Source organism: Phyllobates terribilis, unplaced genomic scaffold, assembly GCF_046119375.1.
Source record: "Phyllobates terribilis strain yellow unplaced genomic scaffold, ASM4611937v1 Scaffold_1__5_contigs__length_1240528914, whole genome shotgun sequence".
NCBI lineage: Eukaryota > Metazoa > Chordata > Amphibia > Anura > Dendrobatidae > Phyllobates > Phyllobates terribilis.
Window position 1 is genome coordinate 1,161,037,492 of NW_027362761.1, and position 25,159 is coordinate 1,161,062,650.

The following is a 25,159-nucleotide window of genomic DNA, read 5'->3' on the forward strand; positions in this document are numbered from 1 at the left end:
TTTGGCCGTAACCAAATCTGGCAGAAGCTTCGAGTTATAAAAGCAGACAATCCCTTTCTCCGTCACGAAGAACAAACCCGGCTTCAAGTGCCTAAGAATTTTCATATACACTTTTGTCATTCCAAAACGGACAGCACCCAAAAAAGGTGGAGTGTAAGACTATAGCTTCCAAGACCGCCGCCTTACTGCAACAAGTGCAACTAGAATACCGCGTCTCCAAAAAAATGGGAGGAAGAGAATTAAAACCTTTCCATAAATGTTATTTTTTAATTTTACTTTAAAAAATATCTAAAATAAAAAATCTGGTTCCAATGGGCAAAAAAATTTCTATTTTAGGCATCCAAAAATAACAAATTAGAAAAACATGTCAGTTTTCTCCCACACCACTCTGGTTCATGGGTGGTGTTTGGTATTTTAGCTTAGCCTTCTTTTAAAAGGGGTTATCCAACCCTAGAAATTTTTTAGATATTTTTTGCAAATAGCGTACAATGATCAAAAATAACAAAAGGCGTAACAATCAACTTGTAGATCGGGTTTGCTTCTGTGCCGACACTTCCCTGATTCGGTAAGTCTTTGTTCACGGGGCTCCAGAGAGGACATGACGTGTAACACTTTCAGGATTCAGCCAACCATTAGCTGTTATGGTGATGCGCTGACAACACTGAGATCACCGCTGTGGCCAGTGATTGGCTGCAGCAGCCACAGGCGGTGTCAAAATCACATCTCCGTAAGGACGAGGATAGGCAATGAGCACAGTGTTGGCACATAGGCGCTAGGGAGTCGGTAAGGTCAGAATTACGTCTTCTGTTATTTTTAGGCCATAGCAAGTGGTTTGTAAAGCAGTAGGGTTCGATAACCTCTTTCAGTTGACAAAAACAATGCCCAATAACAAAAGTGGCGCTTTCAAATACCCCTCTCCCTGCAAATTAAAAAAAAGATTTTTATTATCGCAGTATAAAAAATTCTGGACAACTCCTTCAAGAATCTAGTGACCCAAAGAGCAAATACTCACTTCAGAGGATCAGACTTCCTAACCAAAAAAAAAAGACTGTACTAGACGAAATGTTCCAAAAACACAATTATTTTAAGATATTTAAAAAAAAAAAAAAATTGAATCCCCCCCCCCCAAAAAAAAATGCTGACCCATAACATATGTTTCACCTTACACCAAGTGTCTGCTTTATATTTCAGGTAGAAAAAAATAAATAAAATAAAATAATCTGTCAGTACATTCACCAAGTAAGACAAGGGGGACCAGTGTAAGACGCAGCCCACGGAATTCTTTTGGTTACTGCTGTAGAAAATGTTCAATTGTGTCAGATCAGGAGGTTCTTAGCAAATGAACGGTTCTCCAAAAACCACACGCCATCACTGATGGCAAGGACTGGCACCATCCAAGCCACAATTGCTGGCCGCTTCTCCTCGTAAGAGACGTGCTGGAATAAGAGTTACTACCAGAGATCCGTGCCTGATTTTGTTTTAATAGTAAGTATCCCGTAAGAAAGGCTTTACGAGATAAATGTGCAACTAGAAGTGATTTACAATTCTAAAATATTCAGCATGCCTTGACGGATCACTGCCATACAACCCTTATGCTTAACCCTATATGTTCTGTGGTTTTCCTACTCATTTGCCCTACCTTTTGGTCTGCAAAGAATCCCACAGACGACAGAAATTTTTTTTTACATTTATTTTGTAGTATCCACCAACTTTGATGCAAATTCTAGGAGACTTTAAGACTTTCACAAAATTGTTGGGTTTCTCCTATTCTACATGCAAATAGCCTCTTCAGAGAGCAAGATGACTAGAATGTTAATTCTGCCTATTGGATGTACCAATCCTAAAAGTCAATATCAACCCTTTAACAAGCCTTGAATCAGGACTTAGGATAAGAAGCCAAACCAGAAACTCCATTTGCAGACACGTGTTTTTGGGTGTTACCCCTCCTCAGTACAAAGCAGAAGATCTGATTTAGCTGGGCGAAAGTCCTCTGACTGGAGTCCAATGAGGAACGTGTCTCCTTGTGAAGAGTGCCAAGCTAGCATAAAGAGACTTATAGCCTCTGAAGATGCCATCTACATATTTAAATTCCCAGTAGACTATTGCATGGCATATAAAAAGTTTCCTTACGCCAGCTTGGGACTCTCCACAAGGAGAAATGTTCCCCCTCAGACACCCAGTCAGAGGCCTCTCACCTAACCAAATCATATCTCTTGCTCTGCACTGATGAGGGGCAAACACCCTGAAACATGTGAAGTTTCTGGTTTGGCTTCTAATCCCAAGTCAATTGTTGAAGGGTCGATGTTAACATTAAGGGTTGCTACATCCAATAAATAGTACTAGAGATCAAATCCTCTTCCTCGCTGAAGAAACTATTTGCATAATTAAAATTCTCAGAGGAGCATAGCATGGTCTACAAGTCTCCTTACGCTGGCTTAGCAATCTCCACAAGGAGAGACGTCTCCAACTTAGACCTCCTATCCCGCACAATTCTTTCCTAGGGAATAATTGGCACTAAACACATTTGGTAGCCATTTAATCGACAATTTTTTTTTTTTAAAGGGGGTAGGGGCAAGTATCCTCGAGTGGTGCAAATTGTCCTTAAAGGCTATAACTCGTGTACCTACATTTGCCCTAAAAAGGGTTGGTCTCATGACCTACAGTGGAGAGAGTTCTGAAAAAGTTTCATGCCAGCCTACCAAATGCCATCAACTCAAAAATTTCCAAAAAACAGTCATTTTTTTTGGACATTCAAAAATCATGGAAAATTAAATAAACCTCTGTAGGAGCTATATTTGTAGTCAAAATGGATGAGGCATAACTAAAAAATTAAGAAAAGTTTACAGCAATTTATTTTTGTCTAAATCCCTTTTATGGCTGGTGATGCGTTTTTTGGATACCATGAAAAATATATACATCTATACATCATGTTCACCCATCTATACATTTCCGCTTTTAACAAGGAAACATCTCATAAAGTGCCACAATGCAGTTTTCATCTGCAGAACCCACGAGTTACGTCGAGTTGTGGGAATAACTTAAATTACACACAGATGATATTGTACATGGACCTGTGCCGGTGGATCTCAAGGGCTAACAGAAGAAATATTTTGCTTTAAAAGCCGCATACATTACAACATCTGTGTATGATTTGTACAACATTTCCAGCCAAAACCACCACAAGTCTGCAAATATACAGGTAAGAAAATCCAATGCTTGGACGCGTCAGCGCTGCAAGACGGAATTGTGCCATTGCGAATGTACACAAAAAGGTAGACGGTATAATGTGGATTCAGGATAGTTACACACATTTAGAATTGGTGATTGCGGACGACACAACTTTTTTTTTTTTAGTTTCTGTTCTCAAAGGAGCTTTAGAAGAATTACTTTAATGGTGTATATCCAATAGGTATACCATAAAAATCCAATGGGCGAAAGTCTAATGATCGGGGCGAAAAAAAAGGGGTGATCACTGAAATGGTCACATACATCAACAAGTAAGGCTGAGGAGGACTGATAAGATTCTCTAATAGTTTAGATCTGTAATGGCCCCAATCCACATTAGATGGTTGCCGGCCGAGTGGTGGTTAGGCCGATCTTTTGGCTGCAGCCATCTCGGCCATACACAGGTACACGGGAGCGCTCGTTCGGCCAAGCGCTTCAGTGTTCTCCATGAGAAACCGCCGACTTAACTTCTCTGCCGGCAGATTAACTCCAGGAGAAGAAAGCGATCGGCAGTCCAAAATTGGAAATGCTCGATCAACATCAACAATCAGTTGGCCGACGTCCCCACACTTACCATGGATATTGGAGAATGTGGCCAACATTAGTCTAATGGGGGGGCTTTAGAGACTCTCATAGAAGGAGTCATGAACGTTGGCGCACCTCTGACAGCCATTCGCCCCTTAAAAGCATGTAGACCAAGATTGTCTTCACAAGATAACTAGCTGCAGAGAGTGAAAGGGTTATGGTAGATTAATCTCCTGGACCTTAGCACTACAGTCCCTACTTTAGGCATACAACAAGTACGGTCTCCTTGCAAAAGTAGTAGCTTCCCTTTAATATGGATCTGGCCATAACCGTTTAACCCTAATGTACAAAATGGCAAGGGACAGATAGTTCACTTCCATACTGGTTAGATATGTGGTTCAGCCAGGGTTAGGTGTGTGACAACTTCTGCAGTGGTCATCTTGGCTTTGCCAGAAACAAACATGATAAAACAAAGCTTTGTACAACAATGTGAAGCAGAAAGGTCAAAATAAAAATAAAACACAAACCTCTTTCTTCAGCTTCGTCATCATCATCTTCATCATCACCAGATGACGGCATGTCTGGGAGAAAAAGAGAAAAGTCATTTAAAACATGTCCAGGTCACTGGTTACTTGACATTTAAACTGTTGGTTTGAGGTTTTTCTTTTAATAAACAGACTTTCAGGAAGAAAGTAAAGTTCTGAAAAACTTGATAAAAAGTAAAACAAACTGAGAATGATTAGAAATCATCAGTTGCCTTAATTGTTTCGATCAGTTCACCAATACTTCCTTCATTGGGTCATTTAAGTTAAAAAGAGCATTCTCAAGTTTGGAATATCTCTTACCCATTTGATAGGGGATGACTTCCCGATCGCTTGGGCTCTGACTGCTGGGGCCCGCACCGATCTCAGAGCCCTGTGTAAATGGAGCAGTGGTTGACCATGCGCACTGCCGCTCCATTCATTCTTAATGGGACCACCAGAGATAGACTGGTCTTTGGCAGTCCAATAAAAATGGATTAGAGTGGAGGTCGATCATGCGCACTGCTGCGCCATTCATTCCTACGGAAGTGCCGAAAACTATCACCGGCAGTAACCTTAAAAATGAATGCTTGGCAGTGAGCATGATCGACCTCCGCTCCATTAATACAGAGCTCTTCAGATCCCCAGTTCTCAATATCAGTGGGGGTGTCATCTGTCAGGCCCCCAGCGATCAGGGATAATTTTCAAATTTGAGAATGCCCCTTTAAGTGAGGTTCTATGGTCATTGCTATATAAGACATCACTTTGAATACGAAATCAAAACATTGTTTACACGTCAGTAGTTTTTCGACCACACCACATCTACTGTCTTTTAGGATCACATTCTGTAGGTTCTGCTGACTTTCATTTAGGATGTCTCACTAACTTAATGGGCTAGTCCCAATTCACCAAGTAATTAACAACCTGAAGAATAAGTGCCAACTTGCTGATCACTGGTGGTCCGACTCGCCGAGAGCCCACCACCCAATCCAACTCTCTATGGGACTGCCAGAAATAGGAGCACGCTGTATTCAGCCATCTCCAGCAGTCCTATACATAATGACTGGAGCGGTGGCAATTATGTGTGGTCACCACTCCCCTTCTCAGGATCATGTAGGTCCCAGCACTCAAACCCCAAACGTGATAACCCCTTTGAAGTAGGAGGCTAATGGGCAAAAATGATGCATTTCCATGTCCCTTGGCGAAGGAAGGAAGAGGAAAAAGTGGTTCTGAGTAGAATTCAGGGGTGTAACCAGGGCTGTGGAGTCGGAGCCCATTCTGGTGGAGTCGGTATAAAATGGACCAACTCCGACTCCTAAAATATATAATAAATTGGGTACAATAATTCAATGTAGTTTGTGGGGAATATTTTTTCATAAGAATTTGGGAAAGTTATGAAATGTCCTATAAATGTCTGTCCTATTCCTGATCTAAGGGTCTAGACTTTTAGCTGAGATGAATCTGTGCTACAGTAAATTTATCACTTAAACATGAGCCATGTATGAGGGAGTCGGAGTCGTGGAGTCAGTGTCGTGGAAACTGAGGAGTCGGAGGTTTGGCTTACTGACTCCACAGCCCTGGGTGTAACTATCGCGGTCGCAGAGGGCCCGACTGCAACTGGGCCTCTTCTAGGTGGGGCCAACCCACGTCAATTTCACCTGGATGTGCGTTATTCAGGTGAAATGTAATGCGGCGCAGAGACATGCCGGCTCCCTGTGTTGCAAAACACACCGCCGGCCACCGATGTCGGCTTGCCAGTAACGACCGTTTGAAGTTAGCTGCTGGCTTCTACGCCATCTACAGAAGACGACTCCGCGCGGTGTCGGAGAGGAGGAAGGCGAGTAGATTAGTTTATTTTTAAAATGTTTGGGAGAAGAATGGAAGGTGCCCAGGATGGGGGACATTATACCAGTATGGGGCTCACTATTTGGGAGATTATTACAATTAGGAGTCAGGACTGGGGACATTATTACATGGGGGTCGAACAAATGTCTTTATAGGATCTATAGAGTGGGGAAAAAAAACAAAAACACAAAAGCTACAAGGGCCCATTACATCTGACCAACATGCAGGTGGGCGCCCAGGTCCAAACTTTGCACCGAGGCCCATTAGACTGTAGTTCCGCCATTGCAAGAACTGTTGGATGACATGGCGAAAAAAAAAAAAAGCACAGGGCACGGTAACTAAAAGAAATCTAGCACAATGGTAAACAATATAATACATAAAATACCGTTTTTGAAAGCTAAAAACAAAAACATAGGGAGCTAGTGGTTAAAATATAGAAGTACAAGGATCTCACAGCGAACACAATGCAGCCCGCTAATATATTCTGATATCTCTATAAAAGTAAAAAAAAAAGGCAGAAGCCTCGACAATGCCCGTTAGCAATTCCACAGAGCTTTCTGCCGGAGGGAATACAGTGTGAATATTTCCACTTAAAATAACTTCTCATTCCTATTACATAATGTATGACTGCTGCTGGCATAAAAATGAGAACTATTTTAGACAATATAAAAGAAACAGCAGGTCACATTTTTTTCTGTTAAAGAAGCCCTTGGTCCTTACAATCATCACGTATTTGCATCTATATGATTTATGTGCAAAAAAAAATAAAAATCAAAAACATTCATCAAATCACACGGGGATATGGGGATTTGAGGTGTACAATAAGCCACCGAAAGGTTACAAAACCCAGATAACGGTAGAGAATAGCAGTCTTTTATACAGATAGGTGATAAAAAAAAGAGAAAAGACAAATTGTGAATAAAAACTGTTACAGGTCCGATCACACATTTTTTTTTTTGTTGGAGGGTGAAAAGTGGAAAAGTTAATCCAACATGACTGATTCATTTTCCCTCATGAAAAGTAGATGTTGCCGGACTCTGAAAGAAATTCAATAAACAGCAAAGGAAACCAAAAAAGAAAGAATCTGTCACAAAGATGGAGGCTTTTTAGACTAGGAAACAAACAAAAACATCACCCTGGCTGGCGGTGGGGGTCCGACTGTTGGGAACTGCACCGATCAGCAGAACGGAGAATTTTTATCCCTGATTGGGCAGAAAATGGAGCGGCATGTCGGATGTTTGGCCGCCGTTCCATTCATTTTCTAGAGGGCTGCCATAAACGGAGAATTAACGATGATAAAAGTTCCCCAGCACTTGGACCCTCACCAATCAACAAATTATCACCTATCCTAAAGGGCTTGAGGGGTGACAGCAGGTTAAGTAATGTAAGTTTCCCCTCTAAACTTTTATAAAGTAATGGTTCAACACTTGCTATTTTCGGGCAGTTTTGGCCAGAAGTCTGGTCATGTGAAAAAAGGTCATGTTGATTTTAGGACTGGCCGTTCATAAGGCAGTTTGTTCCTGATCATTGGGTCGGCCCAAGACACTAAACGATCGCCCTATTTCATCCGATGACTTGTTATGAGCAGGAATCTGCTCGTTAAAATCAATCTTATCGAACGATAACATACAGTACAGACCAAAAGTTTGGACACATCTTCTCATTTAAAGATTTTTCTGTATTTTGATGACTATGAAAATTGTACATTCACACTGAAGGCATCAAAACTATGAATTAACACATGTGGAATTATATACTTAACAAAAAAGTGTGAAACAACTGAAAATATGTCTTATATTCTAGGTTCTTCAAAGTAGCCACCTTTAGCTTTGATGACTGCTTTGCACACTCTGGGCATTCTCTTGATGAGCTTCAAGAGGTAGTCACGGGAAATGGTCTTCCAACAATCTTGAAGGAGTTCCCAGAGATGCTTAGCACTTGTTGGCCCTTTTGCCTTCACTCTGCGGTCCAGCTCACCCCAAACCATCTCGATTGGGTTCAGGTCTGGTGACTGTGGAGGCAAGGTCATCTGGCGTAGCACCCCATCACTCTCCTTCTTGGTCAAATAGCCCTTACACAGCGTGAAGGAGTGTTAGGGGTCATTGTCCTGTTGAAAAATAAATGATGGTCCAACTAAACGCAAACCGGATGGAATAGCATGCCGCTGCAAGATGCTGTGGTAGCCAAGCTGGTTCAGTATGCCTTCAATTTTGAATAAATCCCCAACAGTGTCACCAGCCAAACACCCCCACACCATCACACCTCCTCCTCCATGCTTCACGGTGGGAACCAGGCATGTCGAGTCCATCCGTTCACCTTTTCTGCGTCGCACAAAGACACGGTGGTTGGAACCAAAGATCTCAAATTTGGACTCATCAGACCAAAGCACAGATTTCCACTGGTCTAATGTCCATTCCTTGTGTTCTTTAGCCCAAACAAGTCTCTTCTGCTTGTTGCCTGTCCTTAGCAGTGGTTTCCTAGCAGCTATTTTACCATGAAGGCCTGCTGCACAAAGTCTCCTCTTAACAGTTGTTGTAGAGATGTGTCTGCTGCTAGAACTCTGTGTGGCATTGACCTGGTCTCTAATCTGAGCTGCTGTTAACCTGCGATTTCTGAGGCTGGTGACTCGGATAAACTTATCCTCAGAAGCAGAGGTGACTCTTGGTCTTCCTTTCCTGGGGCGGTCCTAATGTGAGACAGTTTCTTTGTAGCACTTGATGGTTTTTGCAACTGCATCTGGGGACACTTTCAAAGTTTTCCCAATTTTTCAGACTGACTGACCTTCATTTCTTAAAGTAATGATGGCCACTCGTTTTTCTTTACTTAGCTGCTTTTTTCTTGCCATAATACAAATTCTAACAGTCTATTCAGTAGGACTAACAGCTGTGTATCCACAGGACTTCTGCACAACACAACTGATGGTCCCAACCCCATTTATAAGGCAAGAAATCCCACTTATTAAACCTGACAGGGCACACCTGTGAAGTGAAAACCATTTCCGGTGACTACCTCTTGAAGCTCATCAAGAGAATGCCAAGAGTGTGCAAAGCAGTCTTCAAAGCAAAAGGTGGCTACTTTGAAGAACCTAGAATATAAGACATATTTTCAGTTGTTTCACACTTTTTTGTTAAGTATATAATTCCACATGTGTTAATTCATAGTTTTGATGCCTTCAGTGTGAATGTACAATTTTCAAAGTCATGAAAATACAGAAAAATCTTTAACTGAGAAGGTGTGTCCAAACTTTTGGTCTGTACTGTATAGTTCGTATAACCTGATCACTCTATGATCAATGATGGTCCAAACCCCAAGATCCTTCACAAAATAAATGCAGCGCCACCTTTTTGAGTTTCATAAAATATAATTAGAATAACCTCTCACTCAACAACTGGTGGTGGTCCAAACCCTAGGACCCTTCCACGTAATAAGTGCAGTGTCATCTTTTTAAAAAAGTTTCCCTAGCAGGGCGGCACTCCTGGTTATCCAGGGAACAGCAACATTTACAAGAGACCTTAACATTTTTCATATCACTGAAAAATAGTTCAGCATTCTTGTAAAGAAGTAGGCACCAAAGAAATAAACTCCCGTTTTAATAGTTTATTTTAGTTCTGACCAGAAATCCAAAAATTCTTAAAAATAATAAAAAGAAAAATTGCTAGGTTTGGGATTGAGAAACTAAAAAAATATAAACATTTTTTTTTCAGCCTGAGCCCACTTACCCACTGAAACCACAATGGAGCCCAGAGAATAGGAGATTTGATCCTTTAAAAAGTCTCCATTATTACTTTCCCCACTATCAAAACATTGGATCACCTCCGTGGACACACAGCTGTTTTCCATTCAAAAACTACCACCAGCTGCCCAATTCCAGCCCCCCCCCCCAACTCGCACCCTTGATCTCTAAAGCATTTTAATGCAATTTTATAGACAAAAACAGATTTTAGGACCTCTGGAGGAGTCCTAGTGACTCTTCTCTTGTTACGGTGATGGGTTTTAGGAGGAGGGTGGGAGGAGAACTAGAAAAAAAAAAAGTCCAAAAAATGCTCTTCTGACTATTTAATTGATGTGACCTCCAAACGTCTGGTGGAATTTCAAATAATAATGATTAAAGGCAGATGTATAAGAAGGTGGCAGGGGAAAAAAAAAAGAAAAAAGGTGCGATTTAAAAAGTGTTTGATTTTTCCTGTTAATCCTGGACAGAGACAGATAATGCCCCCCTGAGATCTGATACACGACTCCTTAGGGTCAGCCGGTAGCTTCCAGTGAAGTAGACGTTCTGCTGTTTATACCCCTCGTAGATGTTAAAAATTCCACTCAGGCAGCGGAGTCACAAAGATCATGGTGATCTATGGCTGAGCCAGCTGGTTTTAATAATTAATTACATGCTCTGGTAATTACTTTCTAATTATGTGTTGATAATTAACTCCTTATGGCCCACTCTTTGGTCTTCAACGGTGGCTCAAGGGTTTACAATTTTTTTATTTTTTTTTGGCCACTGTTGAAGACCAATTTTTTTTTTTCCTTTTAGGAAGTGGAAACTGAAAAATCATTATAAAAAAAACAAAAACAAAAATACATAAAATAATTGTATTTTCTGGCCTCATAAGGCCTTATAATAAGTTCCCCTGACCATCAAAAATCCATAAAGGGGTGGTCCACTACCTTTGATCATGGACCCATTTTGATTTTTTGTTTTTGCAAATCTTTCAAACAAACAAAAAACCCTATACAGTCTCCTTACTTCTTGTTCTGGTGGTGACCCCTGCAGCCAATCACAGGCCCCTTATTTGCTGTAGTCCGAGCCAGAAGACTAGAGACTATTTCTGGCTCAGAATAAGTGGCCGCGTGTTTCCCACTGCAAAAAGATGCAAGAAAACAGGCAGCAGCACCGAGGAACACAGGAGATCCGGAAGGCGAGTACGAGTTTATTTATTGCAGACCCATCATGGGCCAATTTTTTAAAATAATTAAAAGTAGTGGAAAACCCCTTTAAAAAAAAAAAGTCAAGGAATGTTTTTTTTTTTTTTTTTTTAGAATAATTTACTATTTTAAAGGAGTTTTCTCGTTTCAGAAAACTTTTGTCCCCTGGCTGCAACTTTTTCAAAAAGCAAACAAACTTTGCATTGGACCCTGGAAGGGTGAGTAAAGCAGAGTCTCCGCTGGTGCTACTGGTATCGCTTTATTGCCTGATAGCTTGAGCCGCTCAGCTCAGTGATTGGCTGCAGTGGTGTTGACGTGATATCAGCACTGTAGACAATAACAGACACCGGGAGCAGAGGCGGAGACTTATTGCCAGACTTGAGGAGGGCGAATAAAGCAAAGTTTTCTTTTAAACGAACTGCAGTCGGGGGACGGAAGTTTTCCGATACCTGAAAATCCCTTTAAGCTTCTGACTCGCCAAGATTTCGCCGACGTCCTATAAAGTCCACAATTTGTACGCAAGGTTGGCTGCCAAATGTAACCTCCTGAACACAAGACTTTAAACAAAGAGTCAAAAACTTACCAGCTACTCTGATAGTAAAGTTCCGGAGAAACTCAGTAGAACGCAACAAGGTGCAGCTATAAATCCCCGAATCATCGTAGGAGACATTGGTGATCTTCAGAAGGTTCTGTCTCGTGTGCGTTCGGTTGCTTTCCTTAATTGCAATCCCATCTTTTAACCATAGAATAGACATGGAAGGGCTCTCCACGCTGCAGGACAACTCAATGGTCTCTCCAACACCAAACATCAGGTCATCAAGAGTGCCCAATTCTCCGGTAAGGTAATCTAAAAGCAAAAAACAGACGACGCAAACATTAGAATGAAACCACCAATGGCAAAAGTAATTTCATAACATGCAAACCCTATAATAATCCTCAAGGGCTAGCTGGCAAGAAGAATGATTGGGCTGCCAATTATATTGCTTGGAAATGTATAGTAAACCATGTTGTGAGTTGTGGATTCAGATCTTAAAAGGAATTGGAAGAAATTGGTGACAAAAAAAAATTAAAAACAGCGCCACTATTGGCAGTATCTGGTATTGCAGCTCAGTCCCATTCAAATAAAAGTGGCAATGCCGGAACTTACGGTATATAGGGCACACGTGAAAAATTCCTGTAATATGACCTCTATGATAATATTATTCTCGGAAAGCCTTAGTAAAGTCTTGCAGGAGGTTGCGGAGACTCCGAAATGCCTACAGGCAGGGTACCACATGCTTGTCAGCTTAACGGAGAAAAAAAAAAAAAAAAATTGGCAAGCAAGCTGCTTCAGGGGGATCAATCAAAACATGCTCCGTTTTAATTAACTATCTTCATAGTGGGCAAGTCCTTTCAAGTTATTGCAAATGTAAAATTCTTCAATTTACATGGTTAATTTAACTTACCAAGGAAAAAAAGAAAGAAAGAAAAATTTATATTTTTTGAGAAAAAAAAAAAAAATAGGAAAAAAATAATTACAACCATTTTTTCTTGTTATTTGCACTTGGCAGGGGATGCTTATTTTAGTTGAATTGCTGACCTTGCCATTAAAATGGGCTCTAAACCAATTTCGAAAGCTCAAAATAAACACCAAGTTGTAAAATGCTCGACTAGATTTATAGTCCGCTTCTGCTTCCTGTCAAAGGCTTCTGTCAGGACATGATATTTAGACATTTCTTTTGCTCGGCGAATCTAACCATAAGGCCTGTCAGTGTAACACCCCTCAGGATCAGTCTTGTCAGAATAATTACGCAAGTGATAAACAGTTTTTTTGCTGCTAAAATGTCCAATTTTCTTTTCAACTTCACAAAAAAAAACAAAAAACAATAATATAAAAGAAGAGAAAAAAAAAAAAAAAAACCACAAAAGGTCAGGAAAGCTATAGAAGAAAACTCTACTGCGTTTCGCAAACTAAAGGCTTCTTCAGTCATCGGTGCACATCAGTCCAAGATCAGACCACTAATGCATGGACTGGCTGCGGGCCTTCCAACCCGAGCATCACAACTTCATGTATTTCTAGGAGGCTGTCCTGCTCGGGAGAGATGTTGGCAGTCCGTGCATTCTGGACCGATTTGGACGAACGTCTGAAAAAACACGACTTCATTCAGACATCAGTTTTTCAAAGTACGAGAAAAATTTACTTTGATCTTAGTGGCATTTTTTTTTTCTTTCCACTCATGAGAAAAACTAAGTTTTTCCATCTTCTCCTTTCTGACAGTCCATGAAAAACCGGACTGCACTCGGATGTCATCCATGTGCGGTCCAATTTTTTTTTTTTTACAGACCCATAGACATGCATTGTCGATTTTGATCTGACGCTCGGATCAAAATCCGACAATTCTCCGGTATTTTCCCGGAACCACTCGGTTCAAAGATAGAAACAAATAATGGACACATTAATGGCGGTGTAGACTATCACAGGTGCGAGTGCTATCTGTGAAAAAAACACCACTCATACGTGAAAATCGGACATGTGAACCCAGTATCAGACTGAAGAACATTGGACCCACCAGAGGATTCGATTCTGAGGGCCCATCTTTCTACCCACTCAAGAGACCCATAGCAGCTGCAAAGTTTGCACTATGAACTCTCCTGAAGGAGAAGCCAGGGCCCACCGGAGGATTTTCTGGTTCTCCGGTGGGCCAGTCCAACCCTGTGTGAACCTCACTTTGTACTAGAGAATTATTTGAGTTGAGGCGAAACCACAGCACTTTAGTCACAATGTTGGCAAATTGAGCAAATTTTCTGCAGCTAGATTTTTTGTAAAAGTATGTAAACAAAATATATCATGGCTACAGCATACAGCAAAATCAGCCCAATTTACAAAATATTCTATTTTTTAAAAAATTTTTTGCATAGACATCATCGATTACAATTAGTCTGCACAAGGCATCACTAACTGAGCCTAAAGGTCTATGTTATAGTGAAAGGATTTTCACTAATGGCCCCTTCTGTCTACTCATTACCTCTGGCTACTGAGGGTCAAGCACAGGCAGGTGGAGTAACAGCTGGGCGAAAATTTAAGAAAAAAAAAAAAAGCCCCGAGCAGCAAATCCGTCATGTTTTGACAATTTTTTTTTAGACCAGACCACTCTTGTGACAAGGCAGAATAAATATTTAAACTCGCGCCCGAATTTCTTGCCTACAGTTAAATTGTGGATAAACTGGAAAAAAAAATTACTGTCGTAACTAAAATGATTTAAAAAATATTTTTCCTTAAATTTTTTTATTTTTTTCCTTAATTTGAAATAAAAAAAAAAAAAAAAAAGTTTTATACTAATACCAACCCAAAAAAAAAACCCCACAGTGGTTCATATAGCTCAGCCTTAACAAATAGCTAAACAGGTTCTAGATGACTGACCCCTAATGCTTTCTTCTGCCAATTAGCGAGCAGGTCTTCTCTGGGTCAGCTGTGCCCTGGTATAGAGCCAAGCTCAGCATGCATGAAGGCGGGAAGAGGCTCAAGTGGTTTGTTGATAAAACAAGACATGCCTTGGTGAGCATGGGCTCCTTTTTCAAGCCAAGAAGATAAGGACCACTCGTGGCACCGGTCTTCACAAAGAAAGCAGTTACTGGAAGATTGGCTTCTGCCACAAAAGATGCTCAGCAAGAGTTGTACAAACAGACAGCTGTCTACAAGGACACCAGCAGCTCATTCATGAACTGGCTCCTCATAGAAATCAATGCGTGGAAACAGAAAAGGTTTTATTCCGTCAAGGAGTTAAGATTTCTAGACCATTACGTAGACAGTCAACCTAAAAAAATGTGACTACAGACATCACACAGGCAGTATAAACCCAGGATTCTTCCTCCCCCCCCCCCCCATCTTCTGGATTACCATTCTGGATAGAGACAAGTCATTACCTTACAGGAGTCCAATATCAGCTAGCTCTACTCAAGTCTTTGCCTCGATGGACATATAAAGACTAGAGGCTAAAGATTTCTAGCTAGCTTACATCAGGGTTTTGACTAAATAGGTGTAAAAGTTGGCCATGCATATTAGACTGGAGCAGGTTGATGGTTGATCAACCGTTGGCCAAAAGTTGATCTGTTGGACAGTCGTCATGCAGACGCTGCCATATGTGTTCAATGACATCGGGTGAAGAATAAATGATCTTGTTTTTTAGGGAATGTAATTTCACACAAATCTCTTTGGTGGACTAGAGACTATTGGACAAAACAGATTTCCTTCCAAGTGGTCTGTCAGTGGTTGGCTAAAAATGATCAACTTCTTACGTTCCACAAGATCGATGATCGTTTCGACTAAGAGCTCAATCCCACGTCGGTGATTTGCTCATACGAGAAAATTGGTTTGAGTGTTTTTGATCAGAGTGTCCGTTTTTTCTCTGACAATGGAATAAAGAAAAAAGTTTCTCCACCTTCTTCTATCGATCAGTCCATTAAAAAGGACAAGCACTTGGATGGCATTCGAGCGTTGTCCAATATTTTTCATGGACCCATAGACTTTCATTGCGTGGTTTGATCTAACTCTTGGATCATCAGACATGCGTCCGCGATTTTGCATGGACCACTAGGCCAACAAAAAAAAAAAAAAAAAATCATGGACAGGTGAACAGCCACGTAGACTAGCATAGGTTCGATCCGTGAAAAAGTGATGTGTGGACAGGTCAAAACGGAGGATGAGCCATCTAAATCTCCAGTTGCAGGCCGGTGTCCCAACATGACATACCTGCTTTAGTATCCATAATGTAGCTACACCGCAAACAAAAGGTATAGCCAAGGTAGATCCCAACATGCCACTTGCCCCCGGTTCTGAGGTCTGTGGGCAGGGAAGTGTTGGTGTGTCTGCCTTGGCCAGGTGAATTTAGATGCAGATGTAGTCTATCAAAATAAATCTTTGCTCCAGATGAAGGATAGCCTAACGTAGGACCCTGGCCATATTTTTTAATAGTATATCTATTAGGTAAAATTTCACTTTGAGGAAAGCGCCAAGCTGGTGTATGTAGACCTAGATGTCAGGCAATGCTCTCTATCTTTTCCCTACAAATATAAAATATAATTTCCGGCTGATAATACTTCCAATTGTAGTAAAAATCTAAATAATGTAACTACACTGCCACAAGGACATCCGATTGCTCTTCAACTTCACAAACTTACATACTGAAAGTTACCACCTATCCATGGTGATTTCTAAATAATTTGCAACAGAAAATTTTCTAAGCATGGACGACGTCAATCAGTCAAAACCCATGTCAACAAGGGTTCTTCGTGGTGCCCATCGGCCAAGTGATTGGTAGGTCTCTGCCCACCTTTTTACCATGAAACTAAAAGGATTTATTTTTTCATTTTTTAGATCGAAATTGCTGAGAATGGGCCATTTAGTTTAGAAAATGTTCTTTGATCTTTTCTGCAAATTCAAAAAAAAAAAAAAATTGATCAGGGCAAAAGCAGTGAAAGCCATTCGCAACCTCCATTCACTCCAGCTTCTAAAATGAATATACTTGAGTATAGCGGAAAAGCTACAAATGGCTTTCAGAATTATGTATAGGAGCTTGATGTATTCTTCTTTTTCAAAGAACAGAGGGAAAAATGAAGAAAAAAAATGTCCGTCTCAAATCAAGAAAGGAAATAAGGATGTAAAAGCAAGTCTCAATGTCTGGTGGCGACAAAAGGAACCTGTCAGATCTGGATACTAAACCAAGCTTTTAGATTTTGGGATTAGGTCATGTAGAGTGGGGTTAAGATCTTTATCTAAATCAGTGTAAAGAACAGGAATCATTGGCGATCAGCTGATCAGTGTGAGCAAGGGAAGCCGCAAGCGGCTGTGCATTTATTCTACAGTGGCCACTACAGGAAAAATGTGGTATTACACAGACCTCATTCAAATGAATTGACCCAAAGCAGGAGGGTAGTGTGCGAGGGACAACTGTATGGCAGTTGTGAAGATAACAGCACATATCAAAGTAATGCTCAAATGATGCACAATTAATAACAAAAAAAATCATATTTTTTTCCCTTTTTATGCGTGTGAGGACTAGAGGAGGTGAGTGGATCAATTAGCGGGACATCCGGTCCAGGTTCCAAAGTCAGTGACACACGGTAGCTAGACGGGAGGCCCGTGAATCTCTCACTCTCCCACATTCACGGTACGTATTTTGATGAGCCAGGGCTGGTGCAACGCCATCTGTGCACCATGTGACAGCCCTGACAAATCAAACGCAGTGTCGGGGGGACGCCAGAAGGTAAGAGATCGACGGGCCTCCCATCTAGGTGTCAAGTACAATGAATGTCAAAGGTTCCAGCTCACCAGACTTCTTTTTGGAATCTCTGTAGGATGCAAGGACCATAGTCTTGTGTTGGCACAAGTATTAAATCCAATAGAAAAAAAAACAAGGGTGGGGGTCCAGCACCACTTACGTGGGAAAAAAAATTAAGAACGGACAGTTCGAAACGCGTCAGTGAGCATGCTTCTGACCTAGCGCTTCTTTTAATCATGAATTTTTAAATAGTTCTACATTAAACTTTGATGTTTTAATATAAAAAAATTTTTGCCCACGTAAGTGGTGCTGGACCCCCACCCTTGTTTTTTCTATAGGTGTCAAGTACCACTGACCTGGACTAGAGTCCCGCAAATCGATCCACTCATCTATAGTGAGGACCCATTCTCCAATTTGGGGGCTCCGGTAAAAAGATCACATTTTATAAAAATTATAGCCTGAATAATAATAAAAAAAAAAGAAAAAAAAAAGCATCTAATAGGAAGGAACATAAATTGCGCCATTTATCAAGCAGCTAAACAATCAGTATGACACGTCTGAGTGATTTCATTTTATGAGAGAACCTGATATACGTTGTGTAAAGCCGGGCTTTGCAGGAGGAGAAAGAAAAACAGATGTTACTATGAAAAGGCCTATAAATCTGTCTCTGGTCATAGCCGCGCCGCAGACAGTACGAAGCCTAAATGCTGATTTCTATCTGTACCAACAACTCAAAAAATGGAAGTAGTACTCCTGGTCACAACCACAGTACAACTTTTTTTTTTTTTCTCCCAAATATTATTTTACCTAATTAATTTCGCTCATTGGTGATTAGCGGCCTGTTTACACAGTGTGATTATCGGGAAACAAGTGGTCAGGAATGCCCATTCCCAATAATTGCCCAGCGTACATGCACCCTCAGGGTACACATGCACACAACATCTTTTTCCCATGGTTGAACTCATTTAGTTTGTGTTTTTTTTTGTTTTTGTTTTTTTAAAGGGAGACGCGTCAGAAATCGGCAGCTTTTTCCCCCACTGATTTTGGTTTCCTGGCCACTTTGTTGACGCTTCACTGACTGTGGGTTTTCTCTAGTATTTTTTTCGCATCTTTTTTACTGGCATTTTAAGACCGTTTTTTTTTTCTTTTTTTTTTTATTCCATTTAAAAAAATAGTTTTCAAGCAAAAACGATGTAAAAATGCTCATAAAGATACCCAGTTGTCTTAGAAAATACATTGAATTTTCAGAGAGGACAATACCTGAAGAATGATCACTTCTTTTACCCGCGTGGCGCCTTCGGAAGCATGAAGCGGTTAAAAGATGCTCAAAAGGCTGAACATAGGAGCAGCAAGTCATTTTTACATAGAAATACATACGTTCATTCTTTTGTGCGGTTAGTGCTTTTTCAGGAGTTTTTAAAGGAGAATACACTGAAAAAGAGGTCGAGGGCACATACCGTTATATGGGAAGATCAGTAACATTTTTGAACATTTGGACGCTTGAGGGCCCAGTTATAATGTTTTTTTCTGAAAATCTATCAATCACCATTAAGTAGAGTACTGCCTCAAGTTTTTCTTATCTCATGGGTATCCCAAATTCTGCAGGTGCACAATATAGCACCGCATCAAGCCCTTACGGGCCTGAAATTGGAATCTGTATGAGCTCCATGTGCCAACGTACAGGATCTTGGCGGCACTCCATGTCTTTCAATCTTCAAAAATTTATATTCAGGATTTAATGAGGAAGATAAAAACCCAAACTATTTAGACCGCAATCAGACATCCATTTTTTTTGCCAAATTAAAAAAATAAAAAAAAAATAAAAAATGGTCAATTTTTTTCTATCAGTGTGCTGGATCTGATACTCATCCATTTTGGCCATCATTGTGGCATCAATTTTTCTCGTATAGAAAAAAGAAATGATAAACTTTTTGTACCTAATAGAAGGTAGAATAAAAAGCTGAAAACACAGATGGCATCCATGTTCTAATTTGTTTATGGACCCATGTCTCGGATCAAAAACACACATTTTCAGATCATGCACAGAGACTATATTTGATTCGTGCTCCATCAGTGAAAAACAAAGATAACAGATATATGTGAAAAATTAACATCTGAACGAGTCCTTACTATCCCTCTCATGCAAAACACCTGCAAGGAAAAAGGGGAAAATTGTACTTTTGGGGAATTCTAATTCTGGCGGACATTTACTTCTTCAAAAGACTTTTTGGAAAAAAGTTCTTGCTCACGTGACAACAGGAAATGGCCTTGTAACCTTTCTATCCCCCTCAATGCACAGCTACGTAGACCCGGCCTCCATCTGAATACTTGCACTTTTACTATTCGCCACCTAATCTTTACTGGATGCAGGCAGCTGGCTGAAAATACTCCACAATAATAGGCTTAATCCCAAGTATCCTGGAAAAGCCTCGACATCTAAATAAAGAAGGAGTAAGAAAAGAACAGCCTTGTCACAGAAGAAAAAAAAACAAAAAAACGTCAAAATCTTAGATATCGGCCCAGGACAAAAGGCCTACAACTTACACAATGAGCTAAATGATGCAGGGCGGCTAATTAAAAGCGGAAGTGCGGACTCTACACAGTTAATGTTGTGCAGGAGTTTTGAGTCTATTCAAACCGGACCCCCGACTGGGCCCATATTCAGCGAGAATTAATTGTCATTCCAACTACGAGCGTCCTAGTTTCAAACTGAAAATTATTCCCCGGTAGAACCTTCAAAAAAATATATTAAAAAAAAAGGTCAAGGTTCGAAAATTCATGTTTTTTATTTAGAAAAGCAAATAAAATTATATAACGTATAAATCCTCCAGGTCTCCACCCACCATGGGCTAAAATGTCCAATGTGCTCACCACCAGGCACTGGCAAAATCAGAACCTAATCTTTGGCAATACTGTTCTAAAATCTGTTGGAGAACATTATGGAACATAGGTTGAGGAGACTGGTGGGCCATGTAAACCAGAGGTGATGACAGTCTCCAACATTAATAGAAAAAGTGGCAGGTTGTCAGTGTGCTGCCCGACAAAGAGGTACAATACACAGCAAATTGTAAGTTACATTTATTGGAAGTCCAAAGATCACACCAAGTCTCCCGGATTTTTGAGGGTCAGCGAAAGGTCTCCGGATGCTTTCCTAGGCTCAAGCTCTTCTCTCAGGGCAAACCCATTCCAAGGCGCCCTGCCTTTCACAAACAAAAGTCAACTCTTCTCGGTGCTCCTGCCGGTTTCTCTTGGGTAGTTTACATTGCTGCTTTGGGCACCCACACCATCCCTTTGTTGGAAAGCGTCGCAGTTCTTGCGGCATCCGGTGACCTCTCGTTGGTCCTTGAAAATCCAGGTGAGTTGGTGCGATCTATGGACTTCCAATAAAGGTAACTTACGATTCACTGAGTACTGAATTCTTTGCCAGGCAGTGCACCGACACCCCGCCGTTTATTCTGTCTACTGTTAACCCACTCGCTCACCGAACGGGTTTTCTCCTTGTGCTGTCTCCCATCTCTAAGGTGACGTTGGCTCATCACCTAACCACTTTCTATTTCATCCACCACCTGATTGCCACCAGAACTCTATTTCTTCTAGTCTCCAACATTTGGAACACACAAGGAAAACATTGTTGGATTTTGAGAATGACCAGTGAGCGGCGTTCACAATCTCATAATAAACAAGGAACTTGAAAAGATTAGTGGGGAGTACCAAAAAGTTGGTTTATAGATGATGGTCTTTAACTAATTGCACCTTAAGTGAACTTGCCATTAGTTAAAAGACTCCTAGTCCAAGAGTGAACCAAATAAATCCATCAATGCCAATGTTGTCCGGTGATTGTCCATTATAAAATGTGAGAGGACCAGGAATTCAAGGGAAAGGATTTCAACTAACGTACTAGAAAGCAATGGGTGTCAAGACATGGGTTATTGAGAAAACAAATGTAAATTTAAAATCTAAATTTGTTAAAAGAAAAAAAAAAATCTACAGAGATGATGAAAATAAGATTTGTGGTGCCTGGCCCTGACCTCTGGTCCAGTCCTTTGTTGCAGGTAGCCTTCACATCTGTGTAACTTCTTAGGTCCAGTTGTTACACACCTGTCCCGGGTTTCCCGGGCTCTGCTCTCTTCAACTTTGTCCGCTGCCGTGTATTGTGCTCCCCATCGGGTTTTGTAGGTTGCCTTGCATGGCTTAGTGACATTACATCCCTAGGCATTTTAAGGCTCATTGGGACACAAGGTTGTCTCTGGATTGTAATTCGAATCTCTAGTTTGGTGTAATTCGAATTTCTAGTTTGGTGTAGTTCACACCATGCTAACCTGCATCTATCCCTGCAGCCCTGCTAACTTCATTTCATCCGTCCTGCTGCTCCCAAGATTCCCGAATGTGTCATGTCATCGCTCCCCATGTGCCATCTGCACTAATATCCGGGTTCGGTGTACCCACCCAGACCTGGGACTTATTGGGCTCACCTTGTGAAGTGAACCCACTACCAGTGATGTTGACGCGCCCCTGGGCCTGTGTCGCGCTGCGTTGCGCACGCGGGAGCTTACCCGGAGCCGGATCTCTTGAGGGTTGTAGTCTCGTGGCGGCGACCCGGTCCGTGCCCAGGGAGTCAAACGGAGCGGCGATGTACTAGCAGTAGATGGTTGGTGACTACGCCACCCGTTGAATGCAGCTATGGAGCTGCCGCTGCAGGGCAGACCGCTGAGGCCGGTGGAAGGATGGTGCAGCGTGGATGGTATAACCCCCAACGGGAGGGGTATGGCCTCAGGGCAGCCGACGTGGATGATGGGGGTAGCAGGAACCACTCAGAGACGGTGCGGTGTAGTTCAGGGTCTTTACTGGTGACAAAGATAGACCCTCCCGGAGTACTTGCTAGTGATAGGGGCCTGGTCAGTCCTTGAGCAGATGGGATCTCCCCTGGCCAGGCGGAGTTGTAGGCCTTCCCAACTAACTGTACTCTTTTGGCTACCTTGCTAGAGGCGGGAATAAGTAGCCCACGTCCCTGAGTGTACCGTGTGGTGCTCACCCGTATGGCCGGTGACTCGGGGCCTTCTAATGGCTTCCGCTCCACGATGGCGGTGCTGGTCCCACGCGTGTGACCGTGCCTTCGGGCTTCTGGGCCAGAGGACCTGAAATCCTCTGCCGGACGGTTTCTGCTGCTGGGTAGGAGTTAGTCCCCACAGCCTCGGACTCCGGGTCCGGTAAGAAATCCTCTCAGTCAGGGCGAGCTCTGTAGCTGCCAGCCCCTGACTCGTTGTAACACTGCTTCCCACAGAGCTCCTGATGTTTCTTGCTATGCTGCTTCTCTTCTCTACTCTTGTTCTGTCTTCTTTCTCACTAACTCTGCCTCAGCCCCGGGTTTATATAGGGGAAGTCCTTCCCCTCCCAAGACTGGGCAGGAGGTGTGGCATGCACAGGATCCCTGACCAAAGGACCTCCCACCTGCTCTCAGACGTAATATCTCTATCACTGTGGCAACCAGACCCCTGGGGTGTCACAATGTCATGACGTGTGTCATTGTGGGGGGACTATGGAGCTGTTGGGCCAAGGATCAACCACAAAGGTGAAGTACGGAGGCAAAAAATAAGAACCGGACTAGAAGGTCGGAATTGGGTACCACAAGTCTATTTTGCTCATCTCTATTAAACATTCATGCTGTCGGATTTTCTAATTTAAATTGTTTGTTTGTTTTTTTAAGACACAGATTGAACTTCTAGATTTGAATTGAATGTTATTTTCTCATCGAAGAAATTTTGCAAGTAAGAAAATACCATCCATAAGACAAGAACGTAGCAACGAAAGAGATGATACGCAGGGTTGGCGATTTTCCTAAGGGGTGGAATTCCACACATGGCGAAAGACATGTGTGACTCCAGCCACTTTACAGGTCACAGTCAACATTTCTAACACATTGTGGTTGCAATTTGTCTTAATTACAGTGAATTACGGACAAGTGAGATATTATTATTAAGCACACTTAGGCGCGTTAACTCTTGACAGCTCGCCATTTTCTTCTCATTAATTGGCAAGAAAAATTAAGCCTGATATTCGCACAGTTCTAAAACATCAGTTTCTGTCAAGATATTAATGTCCTCACAGACTGCAGAAGAGCGTTCAGTGCCATTCATATGTTGCCGTTTCGTCTTGTGTTGGGTTCCTTGCCATCACCTTTGACTCGGCTTCAAGTCAGATATGATTGCTTATCGCTTTTGGCTATCCTGCGAATTCATAAGGTAAAGAAATGAACAGAACTGGGACTCTCATGACAAACCAGTTCTAAAAGTAGAATGAAATGGGCAGAGGTGAAAGGTTGAAAGTCAAATGCAACTAAATGCTCAAGGGCAGAATCCAAAAATTTGAGTCATATGCATTACAAAAATGCTGGCCAAACCTTCAGATTTGGGCTGGATTGATGTGTTTTGGCATCTTCTATAATCACCGCTCATAGGCAGAAAAAAGGCTACGGTACGTTGACTTCACCAGGTTTGATCCTTTTTGGTCCATAGGGGCTCCCCCCCTTCCCCTGGGTGAGAAAAACATATGGCACAGAGGTTTAAGGTGGAGTCAGGAGAAATAGTGGTTAGACAGCTTTTCCAAAGAAAATCTTTGGAAAATCTCTACTTATTGGTCGGGTTTCCTGACAAGTCAATCACAAAGTGACCCCCATTGATCAGCTGTGATCTGTGGAGAAACCTTGCATTAAGTGAACCAAGAATCTACAGCGTCGCCTTGGTGGAAAATAAGTATTATCTAATACCCATTCTAAATTAATGGGTTGTATGCGTGATGCAGGACAAAATGGGTCCTCCAGACCAAGATGTGATCTAAGAAACGGTGTTCTTGGCTTAGGCCAAGAGATGAAGATCCTGAATCGCTTCCGTGAAGTATATAATGTACGAGAATTATTTTTCTGAACTAGACAGCTTACTCATATATGGTCATTATCAATGTCAGAAATGGTTCCAGAAGTACCGATTTTGGCTTGGGTTTGATGGATTACAGGGTTTTCCGTGATGGCACATGACCAGTGCTGTGTATCAATGGCGCTAGCTTAGTTTTGGAAATGAGCAGTTCAGAGAAGGAAGCTGGCTTGGAAATTAAAATTAGAAGTCAGCCTGCCACCTTCCATACATGGCATCGATGACATGAAATTCTTTCCTAAGTGGAGACCAAGTGTGTATTTCATTTTTAGACCCATCTAAAAAGATGTCCTCTAGCTTGGAGAAGAACGTGCGCTCACGAATATGGTGAGCTAAAAATCTTTTGAGGGTGCTAGTCCCCTTTAAATAGAAAATGTATTTTCGAGGTCTGTTGTAGCCAAGGATAATGCAAATATAATTTCCCCCATTCTTAACAGTGTCATCTATTCCCAGGAAAGTGCATCCTCTCCGCAATATGGAGAGTAAATCAATTGTGAATGAATGAAGAGCAGCATCTGGAGTGGGGATATCATTGATGGGATATGGGACTACTTCTCCGAGCCTTTGGGTAATCCCATGATTAAAGGCCAGTGAATGCAGACACATCCAATACTTCCTGCGATGTAAGGAGCTTCGGCATAAATGGATTTTGTATAGAGCACATTACAGATCTGAAAGGCTGCATTTCAAAGGATTAGCGAGCAGCATGCCCACAGGAGAGACGCTCTTACTCGCCTCATCGTTAAGGTTCTCCGCTCTTCGGTTGTCTCCATTTTCACGTCTCAATGATCTTTATGCAAAATACTGCAATTATTGACTGTCGAGGGCTCATCTTACTTGACGAACCGGAGATAAGTCAATCAGAGGCTCAATCTAGTGTTACCCAACGGACCCGGATGTTATGAGACTAAAATAGGCACGGTGTTCTTGTGCGGCACGC

At 41.7% G+C, this 25,159-nt stretch overlaps 1 protein-coding gene across 6 annotated transcripts in view; it reads right to left on the reverse strand.

The window, feature by feature from the left end:
- Window positions 1–25,159, reverse strand: part of FGFR3 (fibroblast growth factor receptor 3) — a 93,931-nt gene that overhangs the window by 47,620 nt on the left and 21,152 nt on the right. For all 6 annotated transcript variants that reach the window (XM_073649099.1, XM_073649098.1, XM_073649097.1 and 3 more), the window contains exons 3-4: window positions 11,620–11,883; window positions 4,278–4,331 (exon numbers count right to left, since the gene is read on the reverse strand). In XM_073649099.1, coding sequence (XP_073505200.1) covers window positions 4,278–4,331; window positions 11,620–11,883 — 318 coding nt within the window. The remainder of the gene's footprint in view (window positions 1–4,277; window positions 4,332–11,619; window positions 11,884–25,159) is intronic.